A 19,255-nucleotide genomic window follows, 5' to 3' on the forward strand; every position below is an offset into this window, starting at 1 on the left:
GCCTCGTGTGTTCTGAGATTAACTCACTGTTTTCTCTTTCCTTTCCAGATTTTGGCAATCATTTCCATCATGTTTATTGTACTATCTACAATTGCCTTGTCCCTTAACACACTTCCTGAGCTACAAGGCGTGGATGAATTTGGGCAGACCACAGATAACCCCCAGCTAGCCCATGTGGAAGCGGTGTGCATTGCGTGGTTTACCATGGAATACCTCCTGCGCTTCCTCTCCTCCCCTAAGAAATGGAAGTTCTTCAAAGGCCCGCTGAACGCTATAGATTTGCTGGCTATCTTACCCTACTATGTTACTATCTTCCTCACAGAATCCAATAAAAGTGTACTTCAGTTCCAAAATGTACGAAGAGTGGTCCAAATATTTCGGATCATGAGGATACTCCGGATTCTAAAACTGGCCCGGCACTCCACGGGTTTGCAGTCCTTGGGGTTTACACTGAGGAGGAGTTACAATGAACTTGGATTACTCATCTTGTTTCTGGCTATGGGCATTATGATCTTCTCCAGTTTAGTGTTTTTTGCAGAAAAGGATGAGGATGATACAAAATTCAAGAGCATCCCAGCTTCTTTCTGGTGGGCAACAATCACCATGACAACAGTAGGCTATGGAGACATTTACCCCAAAACTCTTTTGGGTAAAATAGTAGGAGGACTGTGCTGCATTGCTGGTGTGCTGGTGATAGCTCTTCCCATCCCAATTATTGTCAATAACTTCTCAGAGTTTTACAAAGAGCAGAAGAGGCAGGAGAAAGCCATTAAGCGCAGGGAAGCTCTTGAAAGAGCAAAAAGAAATGGCAGCATTGTTTCCATGAACATGAAGGATGCATTTGCCCGTAGCATAGAACTCATGGACATTGTGGTTGAAAAGAATGGAGAAAGCATAGCCAAAAAGGATAAAGTTCAGGACAATCATTTATCTCCAAGCAAATGGAAATGGACCAAGAGAACACTCTCTGAAACTAGTTCTAGTAAATCTTTTGAAACTAAGGAACAAGGATCCCCAGAAAAAGCCAGGTCATCTTCAAGTCCCCAACACCTGAACGTCCAACAGCTCGAGGACATGTACAACAAAATGGCAAAGACTCAGTCCCAGCCAAACCTTATCACTAAAGAGTCAAGTCAAGCTGGAAAGCAGAAGGAAGAGCTGGAAATGGAAACCCTTCCAGGCCCCATGGTGCCGCTGCTGGCGACGCGCACGGACGGCATCGTGGACATGAGGAGCATGTCCAGCATCGACAGCTTCATCAGCTGCGCCGCCGAGTTCCCCGACCCCGCGCGCTTCCCGCACAGCCCGCTCACCGCCCTGCCCTGCAAGGGGGGCATCAGCATCCCCCAGGAGCAGGGCAGGCCCGAGGGCAGCACTGCCAGGTACGTGGACATGAACCCCAGCTCCGAAAGCAGCCACCGCTCTGCTTTCTTCATTGAAAGTCCCAAAAGCTCCATTAAGGCCAGTAACCCTTTAAAACTAAGATCTCTCAAAGTCAACTTCATGGAAGAGGACACCAGCACATTCGTACCAGCATCAAATGTACTGAGAACGTACCCAGACCCTCTCAAGAGCCGGGGAGCTGCTGCCACAGACACTTCCTTACTCTCTGACAGGTCTCTCATGAGCCCAGAAACCTCCATCTACACAACTGCGAGCGCGAGAACCCCCCCAAAGTCACCAGAGTCCCAGGCAGCCATAGCTTTCAACTTCCACGACGCTGGTATACACAAGTACATCGACGCTGACACTGATGATGAAGGTCAGCTGATGTATGACTCAAGTCCGCCTGGAAATGTGAGTCCCAAGTACAGTGTTGCAAGCAGCGGCTATCTAAAGCAAAAGGACCATGTTTATAGAACAGAGAAGAACCATCTAGAAGCTGCTGCTTTACCCTCCTCCCCTAAGCTGATAGGGCAGAACTGCATTTACTCTATGGAAGGTATCACTGGAAGAACCCAGGGCAATCAGGAGACTGTCAGACTAGAAAATCACATTTCCCCAGAAGTCCATGTATTACCAGGCAGCGGAGGACATGCTAACACACATGATCAAAGCATCTGAGGTGGGGTCTGAAAGAACTTACTGAGAATTTAGAGGAATATCTTCACAGTCAACACAAACAAAAGAGCTTCTGCATGGCATGAACTTGGCTGAAACAAGCCACCTGTTTCTAAAAGTCTGGGGGAGGTCCAGTGTGGGTTTGTGAAAATGTCCTTCTCTGAAACAACTCTAAAGACATTGCCCACATCAGTCAAAAAAATGATTGCAAATCATGATCACACATTGATCTCCTTTCATGTTGTCCAGTGAAGCCAATGTGACCAAATATCCATCCATTCCCCTTGAACGCTAGAGCTCCTTTTGGAAATATTAACATCTGATTTGCATTAGTTCCATAAAGGATGCCAAGGCAGCCAGATTTGAACTCTGGAATAAATTGCTGGGGTTGGTATAAAGCTTTCAAAAACACAATGCTCACTGCTTCAGGGCAGCGGTTCCCCATCTACAGCTTTCTCTGATGGATATTATGTTTAAAGGTAACAGGGAACACTTGCATTATTGGAAAATCCAAGTGAAAAGCATTTGAAACAATTAACGGTCTAGAGAAACCAATTCTTAAAATGCTCTTTGTGTGTTTAACAATCTGATATCCTGTAGGACCTGATGTTTTCTTTTGAAATATTAGCAGGGTGAGTTGCACCACTTGTATCTAATTCCAAACATGCCCTAGGACATAGTGAGACTTGCACTTGCCCTCGGCTAGGAGCCGGTGCCTGCCCCAGGGCCAGCATGGCCCGGGAGGGCCGGAGGAGCCATGCAGAAGCAGGAGCCCTGCCCGGGAGGAGCCGTGCCCGCCCTGCCCGTGCCAGGCAGAGGGGCCGGGAGAGGAGCAGGCTGGTCCGGAGCTTTCTGCGCCCCAGCAGCGCAGGGAAAGATATGCAAGTGTTACATAAATATGCAAAAAGAGGGATTCGGTAGTGACCCGTCCCAGGCCTGGCTGTGCTCCCTCTCGCCACGAGGTCGGGCAGCAGAGGCTCCTGCAGGGCCGTGGCACGAAGCAGCCGCGAGAGGCAGGAGAATCAGGCCTGAGGTTTTAATGACATCCAGTAATTTTTAAATGAAACAAGAAAATAAAGAGGAAAGGAAAAAAAAAAAAAAAAAAGAGAGATCTGACCATTTTAAGTGAACAGAACTAGCAGCCACCAGCCTAGGTTTTTAAAATATTTTTGTTTCAATAAAGTTATGTCAAATTGTGTAGGAAATAATTTGTCTTTGGTTTTTAATCTCGGGGTGGGGGGGGAAAAAGCACTTTATGTTGACTTTTTGTTGTCGTTGTTGCAATGCTGGAGTAGGATAGCAGAGTGTAACAATCAAGCACTTTAACCAAGCACTACTTTAATTTGTGCCTCTTGTTGTGACTGTGATTTGTTACAAGCCTGTAGCAAGTCACAACTTGTCCTGTGATAACTGTGATGGTAACCTTTTATGTTGTGCTCTGTTTCTACTGTAAAACTCAGTTGTAAATGACTCCGTCGCTGAGCGTTTGGTGACCTGGCCTGAGGTCCTGCCGGGGTGTAGCAATCTGCAGGCAGCGGGATGAGCCGAGACACGGGCCGTGGGCACAGAGGGGCACACGAGGGAGGAGGACCCCCCGAAGCCACTCGAGCCCCCTGCATTTTGTTCCTTCCTATTGTAAAAAACAAGTGTTGGTTAGTCCTGAATGTAGCCGTGTGTCCGTCCCGGCCGTGCAGCACTGTCTGTAACCCGTAATAGTGAATGCAGCGTGTACGGACAAAAGCAATAAGCACATTTCTGTTTCAGGAGCTAGGGCGGGTTGTGAGGATGGCTTTGCCCGGCATCTCCTTGGCCTGGAGCTGTGCCCAGAATTGTGCCCGGAGCTGTGCCCGGAGCTGTGCCCAGAATTGTGTCCAGAGCTGTGCCCGGAGCTGTGCCCCTTGGCACGGAGCTGTGCCCAGAATTGTGCCCGGAGCTGTGCCCCTTGGCAGGAGCTGTGGCCGGAGCTGTGCCCGGAGCTGTGCCCAGGATTGTGCCCGGAGCTGTGCCCCTTGGCACGGAGCTGTGCCCCTTGGCAGGAGCTGTGGCCGGAGCTGTGCCCGGAGCTGTGCCCAGGATTGTGCCCGGAGCTGTGCCCCTTGGCACGGAGCTGTGCCCGGAGCTGTGCCCCTTGGCACGGAGCTGTGCCCGGAGCTGTGCCCATCGGCACGGAGCTGTGCCCGGAGCTGTGCCCGGAGCTGTGCCCGGAGCTGTGCCCCTGGGGACGGAGCTGTGCCCGGAGCTCTGCCCCTGGGCAGGAGCTGTGCCCGGAGCTGTGCCCCTCGGCACGGAGCTGTGCCCGGAGCTGTGCCCCTTGGCAGGAGCTGACTCTGCTCCGCTCTGCTCCGCTGAGCCGGCCCGTCCCGGCCGAGGGACCCTCCCGGAGCCGCCCGGGGGTTCCAGCGGGGCCGGGCCGGGCCGGGCGGTGCCGAGCGGAGCCCCCGCGTTCCCAGCGCCGCTCTCCGCACGGTTCTGCGGGGCAGGCACGGCAGGATTTGGCCATAGCAAATACAAGTGTACTTAGAGGAATCGACGTATTGCTGAGATACTGGCTGAGATTGAGTCGAAAAAGTGAAAAGTAACCTTCCAGCAGATAAGCTTTAAATACTGATTTATTCTGCGGCTTTCTGAGGCTGCAGAGCGGCAACAAGAAATCTTAAAGAGAACAGTTATAATATAATCTCTGTGTTTCAGTGATCAGTCATGTCTGCCATCAGCACAAATGTAAAATGAAGAAAAATCAGGGAATTTTTTTTTATAAAGTAATAGTGATTTCCAAGTTAAATATTTTTAGAGCTGATGCTTTCATGTGGAAAAAAAGTCATATTTTACATATCACGAAAGTGAACGTATTTAAATATAGCCATATAGTGTAGTATTTACCACACTCTCATCCAAATTGATGTATTTGGTTTATAGATGGCACTGACAAAAATGTATAAATCAACAATTCTATCATTTATCTGATAGTCAACTGGTGCAACTCTCCTTGTAACCAAAGGCCCTCTGTCTGCCTTGCGTGATCGCTCATGGCACACACCTTATGTCATCTAGTTAGTCCTACCTTTAAAGTAGCATTTTACTGAGTCACTTTTGAAAGTCAAATTCAAAAGTATAATTAAAAAAAAATCTTCCTTTTAAGTCTGAATAGCCAAAGTCCTATAGATTTCTTATAGAAAGCAAATAATTTAAAATTAAGCATATAATATGCTTGAAGAGCATTTCTTTCTTATTTGTGTACAAAGATGTAGCTCTCATTTTGTGCCCAATTTAAAAGGAAGTATGTTTAATTTATTTTAATGAAATAAAGTCTGAATATGAAGTATGTATCTATATATGTGTGTGTGTGCATAATACACATATATATAATGTAACCACTGCGAAATCTACTCTAACCTGAAGCTATGATAGACTGAATCTGTACTCATTGCAAAGGAAAGGCAGTGCTTGGAAAACATAATGCTCACCAAATCCTATAGATCCTAGAAAGACAATTTAATTTTCGTTTGTTTGATACATGTTTCCCAAAGTTCATAGTGGTTGGGGAAAACAGGCAACATCTCTTGCACTGAGCTAGAGGGGGTGGTTTAATCACTGATATTTGGAATTCAGGTCTGCAAATTTACTGTGCACCAAGTGTCAAGCAAGCTGACAGAGCCTCACCTGCTGCTGCAGAAGACATCATACCTGCAAGGACTCTCTCTGGACGTGTGATGTCTGCACTTGCTTGTATCTTACGGCATCAACATCACTTTTAACACATACCTACAAATATATATATATAGAACACACACACATACACACACATATATATATATATATATGTATATATATATGTGGAAGGAGAGAGTGCAGTTTTCTTAACCAGGAGGCTAAAGATTATTTGAGTTTTAGCCTTGAACAGAGGAAAAAAGCAGTGACTTTGCAGTAGATTTCTCAGTGCCTTTTCTTAAAAACTTCACCTAAGCACACTTACGGAAAAAAACCCCAACCCAAAACAAAAGAGTCTCCTGTGAAATCCACAATTTTCTGAAAGGTTTGAGAGTCAAAAAAAAAGGTAGAAGAAAGGGGGAAAAAAAAAAAGGCAAGAGAGAGGAAAAGAAATCCATGGAACGCACATTCCCTTCCAGAACATGCCGGGAGTTTCTGCCTGGGCGAGTCATGAGAAACGCTGCTGAGGCGGTCAGGTTATTTGGCAACTATGGCTGTGATAAACTGTAGCCTTTTCTTCCCTTGCAGCTAATAAGAAACACATTTCTAAGGAAAACAGTATTCTCTTCTGTAAAATTGTAATGTATTGTTAATATTTGTACCTACTGTATATTTATGTCTTGACAGAATTATGACCGGTACAGTTTATAGTAAATACCAAGGTTATGTCAAACTCATCACAAAGACAAGGTTTGTAAAGCCACGTTCTCTGTGCTGTAAGCTCCACAGAGCACCTCATCCTAGAGCAAAGCTGAGTGAAGCAGCCAGGGCTCCCTCCTGCCCAGCACCGCCAGGCATCCCTGAGTTTCCATCATCAGGGCTTCCCTGGGCCCCCAGGCAGCCCCTCCCTGTGGGCCAGGCACCTCTGCACAGAGCAGGTGCTGCCTTGGGTTCATTCGGGTCACCTGTCTGGGGAGAATACGGCTTTAAATGGCTCTTGAATAAAGTACAGATGTTCCAGTCACCTCTGTACCTCCTGCTTGCCATTGTGTTGGCTTTATAAGTATCTGATGTATGGAAAAGTCATGTGACTTTCATGCATTCCAGAGTAGTCTATTTTTCTGTTCAGATTTAAAAAAATTATATATATATCTATATATATATAAATATAAATATATAACTGTATTTTTAGCAAATTTATAATAGGGCAATCAAGTCAGATTTCTTCTTTTTGTATTACAGAATAATATATTAGATGCTCTCTCAGTGTTCATTTACACAGCTGATCCCCCAACCTTTTTGTTGTTATTTTCTTTTTTTTCTGATGAACACCTGCAACATTTCTCCTGGAAGTGCATCTGTGAAAGGTCATGGGGTTTGTCTGATGTTGTCATGTTTTCGTATTTTCCTGTTTGTGGTACTGTAACCAGGGACTGGCTGTGGGAACTGAGATGTTCCTGCTGAGAAAAGTGGAGCAGGCCAGGCTCTGCCCTTGGTGACAGAGGGGAAGGTCACCCTCCACCCCTGGCTGCAGTTTCTCCAGATTTACATCGATTAAGAACAGAAAGGAGAGACAGGTTTTGAATCTAATTGTCCTAATGGTGACATGATGGAGTTGGGATAAACATAAAAATCTAGGCTCTTATTCAAGGCGGTGACCTGACAATGCTCAGGCACCTTCAGGGAAGTTTTTCCTGGATTAAAACAGAAGTGTCCAGACTTTCATTTCTCGCTGGGTTTTGGAATTTTTATTTTTGGTCCCAGAGAAAATTGTGGAGGAATGAGAAACATAAACATTCAGAAAGGGACCAGGTTTTGATTAATTATGGTAAAATCTGTCCATGTACCTGCTTATGTACTAATCTTCTTTGCTCCTTTGTAGCTGAACTCACAGCTATATTCTGAGACATTTGGTAAAAAGTCCCTGAGATGAATGTTCATCCCGAAGCCATCTCATGGCCTGTTGAAGGTCAGCTCAATGGAGAGCTCCAGAACCACTCTGGCTCTGCACAGACATTTCCTTCTGGTTCAGCCCAGCAGTTGGGTCAGTGACCATGCTTTTGCCAAAGATGGAGTTTGGTTCCATTTCCTTTGGTTTCTTTGTGAGATTTTCTTACATGTCCACTATAATAGCCAATAAACCTGAATGTAATTTGGAAAGGTGTGTGTTTCAGACAGTATCCCTCCAATGAAAGAGCCAGTTTAGCATGTGATTATCAGCAAGGCCTGTTCACAAATGAAGGTATTAAAGCTGAGTGAGACTTTTCTTTCTTAGGAAACAATTAATGCAATAGGCTGCCATGTCTATCATCAGTCATCACATAAATCCCTTCAAAAGGCACCTTCCATGTCAGCAAGTTTGTTAGAGCACAGTCAACAAAACCATAGAAAGCTTCCAGTCAGACCAGTCCTAAGTGTGCCCTCCCACACTGGGACAGGAACGGCCCAAACAGCGCCCAGCCCCTGGAAGAAGAGATGTTTATTTTCCAGCATGCATCTCACACCCCATGCTGGCCACATTTAGGCTCCTGCACTGAAATTTGGTCTCAGCCAGGCAGAGGAAACCTTAGGAAAAGGGGAAGTCTGCATCCAGGATGTGAATCCCGTTCCTTGCTGGTGTTACCTAAGCCACAATAAGTGTCCTTTGACACCAATGGTTGGGTGCCACAAGTGTTCATATCTGTAAATACTACTCCAAATTTTGCTTTGCTTGATTCTGGCTTCATTGCACAGGAAGTTTTCAGTCTTAGAGGCTTAGAAGAGAAAGCAAAACCTTCCTTCTTCCTTTTAACTAGAAGTAATACTGTTGAAGCTCTGTAGGACTGAAGAGGATTAACCTTTATTTTTAAAGGGGTCTTTCCAAGACTGCAGTGACACTACCTTCAACAATTAATAATAAGGCTGAACTCCAGGCAAAGATCCCTCAAAATTAGAGCCTCATGAAAGCCAGGGAGCCAAATTTATATGAAATGCCAAATTCTTTGGTGCTGTAAATTAAAGCCCATTGAGGCCAATGGAGCTGTGCCCCCTTTAGATCAGTAAAGAATTTGGATCCATATCTCTAAAAGCTAATGGAAAATTAATAGCTTTGTATGGCCTCAGGGCTGGAGGTGTCTGCCCACAGCACCTCCTTAGAAACCAGCGGGGTGAGGGATGGGAAACAGGGCAGTGAAATAAAAGGCAGTGAAAAAGGCTGGGAAAGGGGTGAATCCTTCAGGCAAGGGGGTGGCAGTCGTTCCAGACTGACTGAGCACCCCTCCAGGGCCCTGGGGATCCCCAAGTGATGTCCCAGCTGGCAGGGGCTGTCCTGCAGCAGGACCCCAGCCCCAGGCAGCCCTGCCTGCCCTCAGCCCCTGCTGCAGCCGGGGGTCACTGGAGCTGTGCACAGCCTCTGGTCCTGTCGGTAAGCTGCATTTAAGAACATGCATCTGTTCTTCTCTAGGCTGTATTTTTCATTTAGGAGCTCTGCCATTTATGACTCTTCTTCCTGTTATGTTTTACTGCCTCCACAGACTATCTGCCACACGTTGGCTCCCACAAGCCCTGGGATTTATTTTGTTTATGTCAGTTTTGTTGGCTTGTGAAGAACATTTTTTCCCCCATTCTCTGGCTTTTTGGTGGTCAGTGTAGAAAATCACTTTTGCATTGAACCATTCCCCACTGGAGTGTTTGGGGGGAGGGTGGGGGAGCAGCATCTGCATTTTACTTCGCATTTTGAAGCCATGATACTGTACTCAGAAAGGCCAGCCACAGCCGCCAGCCAAACTGCATTCCAGCTAGATCAGCCTTGAAGAAACACACCCGCCCGTCCTGCAGCAGAACCCTGCTCTCTCCTCAGGCCAGTGAAGCGTTTGGGGGCAGGAGGAAGCCTTGGCTCATCAGCCGGGCAGGAGCTGCTCCGCTCAGCCCCGGGCCCAGGGCTGCGCTGGCACCACGGGGCTGCCAGGCTGGCACCACGGCCGGGGCTGGCACAGCCCGGTCCCTCCAGGGACAGCCCGGGTCCCTCCAGGGACAGCCCCGGATCCCTCCAGGGACAGCCCCGGGTCCCTCCAGGGACAGCCCCGGGTCCCTCCAGGGACAGCCCGGGCCCCTCCATGGACAGCCCCGGTCCCTCCATGGACAGCCCGGATCCCTCCAGGGACAGCCCGGGCCCCTCCAGGGACAGCCCCGGGCGCAGCCGCGGGACGGGAGAGCTGGGGAGTCCTTGTGAAAAAGAAGGCGATGCTTAATGACAAATAAAAACTGGAAACCGTGTTTCCTGTGGCTCGGCTGGTACGTTTGGATCAAATTGCTTTCATAGCTGGAAAGCGAAGCTGGCTGTGCCCCAGAGAGGGCAGCCGGGACCGGGGTCTCCGTTGCCGTGGCCGGAGTTGTTTTTTAACCTGTGGGGAATCCGTGGGGAGCCCAGCTCAGCTGGAAGGGAGGGCAGTGCTCGTGCCCAGCAGATCCTGCATGTCTTGCACAATCTCTTCATTGGGTTATATTGGAATTCGCTCCATTTTATTGGTCCAATGCACCAGCAGATGTTTTCTTCCCTTTTAAGAAATGTTTAAATGCCCTGGCACTTTGGGGTGATTACAGCAACATTAGCCATATACTAGTGTACTTAGAGTCTTACATTTTTTGTAACTTTGATTTAGTCATTCTTTGTTGGAGTTTATTGACCTCTCCAGTTGTTTCTGTAAAACAAATTATTAAAAAAATCTGTGTCTTTATATGCATGTAATAGTATGAAACTGTGATCAATGTGTGACATTCAGAAACTGTTCTGTCTTGTAAAATATGTCCAAATGTCTAAGGGTTTTAAAGCAATGGTCCCTTACTACAGCCTACAGAAATAAATAAAAAGGAATGGAAAAACCCAAAGCCTTTATTGCTCTGTTTCATGGTCACATCTACTGGCCAAAAATCTCACTCCTCTCCTCCTGCTGCAGCCCACATCCTCAGGCACCTGTTCTCTCTGGCTCTGTCAGAAATAACCTCACCAGCTCTTCCTTACCACCTGAATGTATTTTCCTTTGATTGTTCATATTTAGGCTGAACTAGGAAGCTTTTTGGGTTTTTGGGTTTCTTGTTGCGCACCATCTCTAACCCACCTGCAAACCCACAATATCTGTGATGTGAGCACCCAGAGCAAGGCGATGTCTGCCTCACACGGGGCCAGGAGCCAGCAATCCCAAAGGGCAATAAACCAAACCCTGGGGGAGGGAGTGCACGCCAGGCTCAGGGAGCTCCCCCAGCCCTGCTCCTCCCATCACCCGCAGGGAGAGCGGTCCCAGAAACGGGCACTGAGCTGGGATGCTGCTGATTCTTGCTTCAACAAACCCCACAGAGCCTTTCCAGAGTTTCAGCTGGCAAGCAGGGCTGGAGGTGCAGCACAGCCCTCTCTGGGAGGCTCCACTCCAGATAACACCATCCCCAGGAGCCAAACCCAGAGAGGCTCTTTAGGCATTTCAGCACAGGTAAACATGAAGAAAGGGTCAGCTTTTCAGTACATGTTGATAATTTCAGAAGAGAAAGTAATAATATAAATCATTTACACGGTATTTATAAAATATGAATTAGATTCTTCCATACAGCCTCTTTCTACTTACTTACCTTCCCTCCTACTTTCTGTAAGGAAATTGGGCTACTAAGAGATGCAGCATCATTATTATTCAGCAAGCAAGAGCATTTAGAGGTAACTTTGCCCCAGAGTATCATTTTCAACCATCCAGGCACAAGCTGAGACTAATGGGTCACAGCAATGAAAGTTTGTGGTTTCTGGCTGGAAACACAAGCACTAAGCATTAACCTGAGTCCTGAAAAATAAGAGCAAATATGTGCAACACTGCATCATTGAGTTTAATCCTTATATAATTAAACAATTAATCCACATTGCTAACAGAATTTTTTAGACTTTTATCCTTTTATTTGTATCTATAGATCTACATACATTTATTTATATATCTATTTGTTTTATAGGTATCTATCTATAGATATATAAAAGATATATCCAAATCACTAGAAAATAGATTTAAATTTAAAAAAAAAAACCATAATGTTTTACACTTTGCTACACCCAGTACCATTTTTCTAATGCAAGCAGACGTGATCAGTAACAATTGAAGCTAAAATGAATAGGTCTATGTGCAAGCCCAAAATTACATAATGTAAAATGCTGTTTTCATGCCTTAATGATGATTAGTCTTAAAATGAACCACACAGTGATGCAGCTTTCAGCACTGTCCTGAACAGTGGAGAGGCAAGTGCTTGGGGACAGTGAGATGAAGATTGATCCAGGCATGAGAAAATGTAAATTAAGAGCCACGAGGCTTGAATACAGCTATTGAATAAATATACATAGTATTTCTCCACTTTCCAAAGGTCTAATTGACCAGAACAATCCATGGCTTTCTCTGTTTGTTTTTCACATCAGCTGTTCTGGTTTCCAGAAACATTTTCAGACAAACAAATGCTTCTGAGGCATTTCAGTATGGAGGAGAATGGCTGCATGGGAAAAGGAGACCACCAGCTGCTCCCCTGGGAATCCAGCAAAAAGGAACAGCTGATTTCTTATTAATGTAAATGAGCTTGTTATCTGGGTTGCTTTCAGACTGAGTTCAGCAGTTCAGAGCCTCTATTCCAGGAAATACAGAATTTACGTAACAGAAATGAGGAGAAAGTGAAGGAAGGATCTGGTAAGTGCCTGTTTCCCAAGGAAATACTTTTGCTCTTCTGGTGTCAGGGTGGATGGCTGGAAGCTGGGATGGGATGTGCTGGGCCATACCCCGAGCTGCAGGAAGATTTTACAGACACTGAGGTATTTATTTAAAGAGGATGTCCAGGGCAGCAAGACCCCATCGTGTTGCAGTTTTATCAATATATGCCTACATCAGGAAAAGTTTGTGCAACTGATACTCTCATAGGTTCCAGAATAAACTCACCAAAGTGCATTTCTAGGACTTTGTAGAGAACAAAAAGCTTTAAGGATGGGCAGTCCTTTCCACCAGGGCTGCTTTGTGAGTTTCCAGGCTGCCTTGGAGGCCTGGGAGTGCCTGAGCTCTGCTGGCCCTGGCCCTTTGCTCCTGAGCACCCCTCAGAAAACACCCACCTGTTTCATAAGAAAAATTTATCAACATTAGTCAGTGATCTGAGACCTATATGGTGTATCCAGCAAGGTAATTAAGAGTGTAACACCAGGAAGAAATATAATATATAATATTAATATAATATATAATATAATTTAATGGAAAAAAACAAGAGTGAGAAAGAATGAGCAAAAATACATTAATCCTCCCAGATCTCGTGTTATTCAGGAATTCTTATTTTTATTTCATTCTGTAGCCCTTCTTTTAGGGAATAAAACCAGAAATCTCTCACTCTTTCTTGCCCAGTCCCTCTCCCTCCAAGACTGATGCCAAGGTGCTTGTGCTAGGAGGGGCTGGGGATATTTCCAGGGGTATTCCCTGGGGAATATCTGGGATATTCCCAGGCTTCCAAATCTCAGGCTGCTGTTTTAACTATTAAACATTCTTCCAGGAGGGGAAGCTAAAAAGCCTCTGTTGGAATACTGAGCCCACACCCTGGACGTGTTAAGCCCATCTTGCCTATTGTATATCTCCCTCACTCACTCTCCCTTCAGAGAAGAATCTCCCAGAAGCTTTACCAAAGTTTTTTTCATATCATTTTCTGCCTGCAACAAGAATTTTCTCCACCATGGGTGACAAAGCATGGTATCTCTCCTTCCCTGGCTGTTACTGAAGGTATAAGATCCATATCCCCAACACAAACCATGCTGGGACTTCTAATTGGGTTTTCCTCCCACTGTAACTCCCTCTGCCATCTGTTCCTCGTTTTCTCTCAGATGACACATCCCTCAGTCACTGAGCAGTGCCATGCCAGCCACCCAGCCCTGGAGGCTCTGCCAGAGCAGCACCTTCCCTCTCCTGTGCCCCGGGCTCGGCTCAGGGCGGAGGGGGACAGGAGGGATCATGGGCTCTGGGTCTCTGCGTTCCAGCCCCATGCCTGGCTGGGGTTTGCCTCCAGATCTGCCTGAGGCTTTCCTTGAAAAGGAGGCAGAAACCCCAGTGCCTCTGAAGTCCAGAGCAAAGCTGGTTTAAGCAGCAGCAGAGCTATTTAACCTCTGACACAACCAATTTTTCTGCTTAGTTGAAATTGCCCGTCCCCAGCGCTAACGAAGGGCTCTGGAGCCTCTCTGCTGAGATAATTGGTAGCTCCAGGCTTCAATAGGATCCAGGAACTGTTTTCCACTGCTTCATCTGAGGAGACAATAATCTGTTGGAAACATGGCAACTTCTTCTGGCCTCTTTCCAGACCTCCAGTCATGTTAGAGTTGAGCTACAGCAAATGAAAATACATTAGAATTTTAAAATGGTACATAAGTGATTCTTGCTCATTGGGAAACTTGAAGCTAATGTTGCCTGCAGCTCATACTAGTGTTTTCAGAAATAATTCATTAGCTGCAAAAATCTTCTCTTATTTCTTGGGAAATGAAACAAAAAATTAGCTGTTTTACTTTCCTTGTGGATTGCTTCCTTTCCATCCCCTTCAGCACTCTCCAGGCTGCAGAGCAGAGACAGGAGGTCCTGGAGACCGTGGAGACACAGGTGAACCCTCAGCTACCATAAGCTGGTCCCTTCCAGCAGTCCTCATTCCTTACTCGTGGTTTTCTGGGCAGGTTCCTCGGCCCACCTGGCAGAGGAGAGCAGGGCGAGTCAGAGGGGGCTCTGCCTGCCGTGGGTCCCACAGGGGCTGCTGGGATCAGGCTCTCCCTGCTGCAGAGACACACGGGCAGCACTGAGCCAGGGGGAGAGCCTCTGCTTCCACCCAGCAATGCTTACAGCTCCATTTTCATGGGGGAAGGAAGACCCAGGAAGATTTTCTTTCTCTGCACTTCAGTCCTTTTCATTTTGGTCCCAGAAGAAAAGCAATACATGCAACTCAATGGGAGAGCAAGAGAACAGAGTTTTGCAGATTTTCTCTCAAAGGAAATACATGAAGTGTTGAAGTCAAGCTTCACGTGCCGAATATTTAGGTCAATCTCGTGATGTCTGAGAAATACAAAACTAAATTTATTGTAATCTCTGTAAGGCTCTGGAGAATTGGAGGCCTTTCTGAAATTTGTGAAGAGCACCAAAATCTCAGAGCAAACTGCACCTACCCTGGCTGCCCACAGCAGCCCTGGATGGGGCCCCCAGGGCATTTGCACAAAGGGGCCCGGCTGCCCAGGCGCTCCTGTGGCTGGGAGAGGGAAGGGTGACACTGACTGCCCGGCTGCCCCCTGCACACACATCTCCGTTTTGCTGGCAAATTTAAGGAATGCTCTTTTTCCCGGCATGAGGCATTGAAACTTCCACATCTGAGCAAACCCTGAAGAACGTGTGAGTGGTTTCCTCGTTGTCTGGGAGGGCATTGGCTGAGGTGCCCGAGCGCAGCCGCCAGAGCTCTCGGTGCCATCTGCAGACAGCCCCGCTGGGGGCTGCTCCTGCAGAGCCCCTGGCACACACAGAGCCCTCAGGGGCTCCTGCCTGGGCCCCCTCCCCACGCAGCACCTGTGTCTGGTGGCATCTGGAAGGGAGCTCATTTTATCTCCTTAGTGGTTTGACACAGCAATTAGATTGGGTTCAATTGCTGGGACTTTACCACCTGTGCTAATAGCCAAAATTGCTTTCAAAGATAGACTGCAATGTTTGGGATTTGGAGAGAGATTGCTATCCCTTTTAATTACATTTTCTGTCTCTAATGAGACAATTATAAGCATTTCAATAGCTCCCAGTCATCAGCTTTCCACTGTATGAGAGCACAGGAGAAAAAAGGCATCCTCAGCACCCCTTTTCTTTCCTCTCCCACCCACTAAGTTCTTTGAACAATTCACAAGTGTGTCATGTATACTCACCTCCATCCTGGCAGAGATCCTCAGCACTTGGGCTGCCCAAAGCCGCTCCTGGAGCCACTGCACTATCCCAGTTGTTGCACCTGAGGACCAAATCCCAATTCAGTGACCTTCACAGGGCAGCACAGCCCCACCCACTCCTCTTGCTCAGCTCAGGTCACCTGTGCTGAGATCAAAGCTCCTGTCCCTGGCGTGGAGAGGACGTTGTCCCAGAAGCAGGAGCAGCACAGGAGGTGCCAGCACCAGTCTGTCACTCCAGTGGTCCCCTCACAAAGGTCAGTGACTTCAGTGCTGGGAAATTTCCTGGAAAATGAACTGGGAGCTCAGGTTCCTGCTATGTGGTACCTAAGCTCTGAAGGGCTGGTTCCTTCCAGCTAGAAATCCTTCCTGCCCTTGAAACCAGAGCCCTTTAATCTAAGCAGCATCAAATGTTATTGTAAGATTGCATAGCTCTGCAGATAAATACTGCATTTAACATTCCCATGGAATGAAGTAAAACACTCTGGTCAAGAATGGAAGTTTATTTAAGGCAATATAAAAACATTGCCATTAATCCAGGATGCTTGTACCCTACAGAGCAGGATGCTGGAGAGCAGCCATTGCAATCAGGACTGATTCAAAGGCCTCCCCGTGTGCAGCTGTCATGGGGCCACGGGGCATTTACACAAACAGCAATGACACACAGATAGATGTGCATGTACTGGGTATCCACAGCCCTGGGGGCTGCAGCCAGCAGAGCACAGAGCAGAAAGAGCAGGAGAAAGGGTGAGAACTGGGCCAGGATTGAGGCTGGGAGTAGGAGCAAGCAGAGTCAGAAGCTCTCGGGATGCTCGCCCAGCCCTGTGCCCCTCCTGCCCCACACAGCACAGGGGAGATGAGCTTGGACTTCTGGAAACAAGGAATTTCCAGCCAAATGGGAAATAGCAATTGATTTTCAAATCAAAATAATTTCCTTTACATTTCTTTTTTTGGTATTTTCCTTACAACTTCTAGAAAATCAGTCTGAAAAGCTTTGCTGAGGTTCAGAGCTGTCAGCTGCAGCCCTGACACAAGCACAAACCATGTTGAACAGTTTCCACCATAAGCCCCAGCAGTGGGGCCCAGGTGTGCAGCTGCTGCCAGCACCCTGTCCTTGGGGAGGCTCCTCCAGGCACCAGCAGGATCCAGGGTTTGCCTGCACCTAGTTAAACATGAATCACTGTTGTCTGATTAGAGATGATCTTCCCAGTACTTTTCTGACTAAATCGTGCTGTTTTGACACACTAGTTCAGGAGCTGTCACTTTAATTATAAGAATGAGTGGTGATGCAGAAAACCAGCACAGCAGCAACACCAACAAAAAAAGTGTACAAATCCCCAACTGCTAAAACCAGAGCTTTAATGAGATCGGGGAGAGGCTGGAGGAGCTGCTCGCTGCACGCGGATGCAGGACAGGATGAGCATCCAGAGCATCTTCCTGAGGGGCCCTGCACCCGAGGAATGGTGAGGTTGGACAGCTGAGAAGGTGAAACAGAGAAGAGCTGCAGTTTGTAGGAGGCCAGGAGCCAAACAGGGCAGCAGAGTCCCAGCCTTGCCACCTGCTGCAGCTGGCACTGCTTGTGAGACATCAGAGAGCTGGCCTGATACCAAATTATTGACATTTTCAGATAAGGCCAGGTAGCAATAATGAACATTTGCTACTCAAACCTTTTGGGGGGACGAGTGTTCTTTAAAAAAAAACAAAACAAAAAAAAACCCAAACGAAAAAAAAATTTAAAAAAAAAAACACAAAAAAAACCACCAAAAAAAACACCCCAAACAAACAAACAAACAAAAAAAAAACAGAAAAAGAAAAAGAAAAAAAAGGAAAAAAAAGAAGACAGAGTCAGTGATCTTAATACTTAAAGACTCAAAATATTCAAAATTAAGAATAAAGGACAAAAAATATTTGGAAAGCTAGAGATAACAGAATAGTCTCAGTTATGGAGAAGTATTGCTAACAGAATATGCTCAACTCGCAGAAGGAACAGTTTGTCATTCGAACAACACAGCTCTTTAAGAAAATTAAATTTTTGTTGTTCTTTTTCTTTACCTTTAGCTCCATTTCTGGGCATATTTTATCTTTTGTTTCTAAATGTGCCAGGGCTCTTTCCTGATGGAAGGAAGCAGATCCTCATTCTTCAGATGAATGCAATCCTGCATACCAGGACACTCAGGGAGCTGACGGGCCTATGAAGATGCCATGTAAAAAATGGTAAACACCACCTGTTTCAAATGCAGAAGAAAGCTGCTTAGTCCCAGGCTGGACATTGCAGGGTTAGGGTGAGGAAAAGCACAATTCCCCCATGGCCTCTCTCTCTCTCCATCCCACGTCAGTGAAAGATCTCTCTGCAAAAGAAAATCACATGGGTTCTTCAGCAGGCTGTAAAAGGATCTGGACTTTTTGCTTGACTTTCCATCATTAAAGATTGAGATCCTCAGCTGGAGAGCAGGAGCAGGTGTAGGAACATCAGCTGAGTTTAATTCTGCTTTTGCCTGGGTCCGGGGGGATGCCGTGCGGGTTTCGCTGTGTGTGCGGGGCCAGGCGGGCGCAGCCCCGGCACCGGGGCAGTGCTGCACCCTGGCAGCGCCGGGCCCTGGGGATGGCCCCGCTCCTGCTTCGCTGCTGCTGCCGCTGCCGCTGCCCAGCGGCCGGGGCTCCCTGCGCTGCCTGGGAGCGGCTCAGCCTCTCCCGCCGGGGCTGCCCGGCTTGCTCACCGCTCAAAGACATTTCCCAGCAGCGCTTTGCTTCGGGTTTCCCAAGTTTCACTTTTCCCAAAACCCAGGTAGGAGAAATTATGGAGATCATAATGATGAGTGGTGACAAAACTCCCAAAGGGAAACAGGCAGGACCCAGTCTGTGTCAACACCATCGGCTGATTTTCATTTGTAGGGAAAGAGATCTGACAACTCCATTGCCTTCTACTCAAAAGGCTCGCTCCTGCTCTCTCTCACACACCTCCCCCAGGAATTTACCAACAGGATCTGTTTGTACAGCCACACAAGGTGTGGAGGTGAAGCCAGCACACTGCACTGCCCTTTTTAGGATGTGCTGATGCAGAGATTTGCAATGTTTTGTGTCATCAAGTGACAGTCTGTGCAGAAACACAGCTGCTGGGAGGGTCCCTTGGGGGCTAAATCTTTCATACTCCTGCATCTTCAGGCCACGGTGAAAGAAGGAAAGGCCTGGCAGTCCTACCATGCCACCAACAGCAGCTCCTGATAAGACCATTTGTTATCAGCTCTCAGGGATGAGGCAGCAGCAAAGAAAACCCGTGTGGAAGACTGATTTTTTAAAAACTACTACACAAAACTGCATCCTTCGTAGCTTCAGTACTCAGTTCTGAAAGAATGTGGTAAAAGCAGGGTTTCCCATGATCAACAGTTTGGGTAGATTTTTAAAATGAAAAACTTTTCCAATAGCTGCTTCCATTCTGAAATACCCACCTGCCTTCTTTAGGAGCCGATGGCTCAATAAGGGGCTTCTGCAGGACAAAGAAAACTTTCCAGTGACAAAATGCTACTCTCATTACAGACCACTAAGAAATGACACTGGCTCTGAGCTGGACAGAGATCCTCCCTGCAGAAACCAAAATGACATGCTCCAGTGATTTATTCCCAACCCACCTCCAGG

General features: G+C 47.0%; 1 protein-coding gene across 2 annotated transcripts in view; it reads left to right on the top strand.

Moving 5' to 3' along the window:
• Positions 1-10,575, top strand: part of KCNB1 (potassium voltage-gated channel subfamily B member 1) — a 106,921-nt gene extending 96,346 nt beyond the window's left edge. For both annotated transcript variants that reach the window (XM_077187228.1, XM_054644519.2), the window contains exon 3: positions 49-10,575. In XM_077187228.1, coding sequence (XP_077043343.1) covers positions 49-2,064 — 2,016 coding nt within the window. In that variant the 3' untranslated portion in view covers positions 2,065-10,575. The remainder of the gene's footprint in view (positions 1-48) is intronic.
• The last annotated feature ends 8,680 nt before the right edge of the window (positions 10,576-19,255 follow it).

This window comes from Agelaius phoeniceus, chromosome 17 (assembly GCF_051311805.1).
Source record: "Agelaius phoeniceus isolate bAgePho1 chromosome 17, bAgePho1.hap1, whole genome shotgun sequence".
Taxonomy (NCBI): Eukaryota; Metazoa; Chordata; class Aves; order Passeriformes; family Icteridae; genus Agelaius; species Agelaius phoeniceus.